Source organism: Dipodomys ordii, unplaced genomic scaffold (genome assembly GCF_000151885.1).
Source record: "Dipodomys ordii isolate 6190 unplaced genomic scaffold, Dord_2.0 Scaffold15, whole genome shotgun sequence".
In the NCBI taxonomy this organism is placed as follows: Eukaryota; Metazoa; Chordata; class Mammalia; order Rodentia; family Heteromyidae; genus Dipodomys; species Dipodomys ordii.
The window spans coordinates 12,564,671-12,566,565 of NW_012267231.1; the positions used below are offsets into that span (position 1 = coordinate 12,564,671).

General features: G+C 52.1%; 1 protein-coding gene across 2 annotated transcripts in view; it reads left to right on the top strand.

Annotated features, from left to right (window-relative positions):
• Positions 1 to 1,669: 1,669 nt before the first annotated feature.
• The window catches only part of Tubgcp5 (tubulin, gamma complex associated protein 5), a 33,228-nt gene continuing 33,002 nt past the window's right edge, over positions 1,670 to 1,895 (top strand). For both annotated transcript variants that reach the window (XM_013012169.1, XM_013012170.1), the window contains exon 1: positions 1,670 to 1,853. In XM_013012169.1, coding sequence (XP_012867623.1) covers positions 1,705 to 1,853 — 149 coding nt within the window. In that variant the 5' untranslated portion in view covers positions 1,670 to 1,704. The remainder of the gene's footprint in view (positions 1,854 to 1,895) is intronic.

The window sequence follows — 1,895 nt, forward strand, 5'->3', positions numbered from 1 at the left end:
TGAATGTTTACTTGGCATCTATTCTCAAGAGATTCATCAAGATGAGTGTATTCAGTGCACTAAGACTCCTGGAACTGGCTACACAGTGCTTGCTTTGGCCATACCCATGGCCACCCTAGAGGAGCTGCCTGTGGAGCTCCTAGTGCCTCTGTTCAGCCTGTGCTAGGAAACACATTGAAACCCTGAAAGCCTGACTTTTACTGCCCTCTTCTGGAGTCTCTGATAAAGGAATAACAGCCTCACTAGGAGACCTTCCAAGATGCACTCAACCGGCTTAAAGCACTCTTGCTCTAGAGATTTGCCAAAGGTTAGGGAGACTCAGTAGAATGGGAGGCCTGGGGATCTGAGCAAGACATGGCTGAGGTCAAGGGCAGAGAGAACAGAGGCTTTGGTGTAGTGCTACTAAGGAAGCCATTGCTGGCATAACTCTAGGAACAATCTACTGGACAATGCACTAGTGACTGAAAGCTTATGTACCTATTTTCTCTTAGTAGAGCTTAAAAGATATATGAAGCTGAAGTTGGAGGTGTATCTCCTTAATAGAGCAGTAGCTGAGCACTTGGGAGGGCCTGGATTCAATCCTCAGTGCTGAAGGAAAAAAAAGTACAATAAAGGAACAATAACTTCCCATTCAGGCACCAGTGGCTCATACCTATCATCCTAACTATACAGGAGGCTGCAATCTGAGGGTCATGGTTCAAAGCCAGCCCTGGCATAAAAGTTTGTGAGACTCTTATCTCTAATAAACTTCCCAGAAAAAGCCAGAAGTGGCAATGTGGCTCAAGTGGTAGAGCTTTAGCCTTGAGCACAAAGAGGAACAGGAACATTGCCCAGGCCCTGAGTTCAAGCTCCAGGACTGGTAAAATTAAACAAACGAACTTTTTAGCCCAATGAGCTCCCTTCCATAGCTTAGTCCACTCCTTCCCCTCTCCACAGCTTAGCATGCTCCCTTCCTAGACAACACTAGGCCCACTTAGTAAAGACAGTAAGTGAACCTCTGTTGATCTAAACCAGTTAGAATGCTTTTTTTTTGTCACTTATAGATAATAACTTTGCCAGTTTTAAACATTTTAATGTTTAGGCTGGGTGCCAGTGGCTCACGCCTGTCATCCTAGCTACTCAGCAGGCTGAGATCTGAGGATCACGGTTCAAGGCCAGCCGGGCAGGGAAGTCGGTGACTCTTCTCTCCAGTGAACCACCAGAACGCCAGGGGCGCTGTGGCCCGGGCGTTTACATGGGAACACTTTCAAGCTTTTTTTTTTTTTCTTTCAGGAGGGCCTTGTGCTTGCTGGGCAGGTGTTCTGCCACCAGAGTCACACCTTCAGCCCTACCACTGAAATGTAGAACAAAATTACGCTTTCTGCATCCTACATTGTCGTTCGGGTGGCAAGTTGCCACCGAGTGGGCTGCTGCAGCGCCTGTCTCCTCGGACCTGATGCTCAACAGCAGCTGACTCTCAGCCCAGAAGGCTGCCTAGAACGCGCAGAGCCAGTCCCCGCCTAAAACAGCGCCGGGAACGGGAAGGCAGCCCACGCTCTCGCGAGAGTACGCCCGACCTCGGAAGGTGCGGCTCCGAGCAGCGCCAAGGGACCACCAACTGTCGCGAGAATGGCTGCCGGCCCTTGATACCGCGAAAGCGCGAAAGCTCGCGAGAAGAAGAGCGGCGGCTTCGCGATGACTTAAGAGTTGCGGGAGCTCGAAGGCATGTCCTCCTGGCCGGGGCGGTCCGGGAGCCGCCTGGACAGACAGCAGGAGCGCGATGTGCGCGAGCTTATCCGGCGTGTCACTGGCCTTGAGGACGAGGCGGACCCCAACTTCCAGCTGGCCCTCAACTTCGCCTGGTCCAATTTCAGGTGTGGAGGGGCGGCGCACGGGCCGCCTGGTGGAGCGCGGGG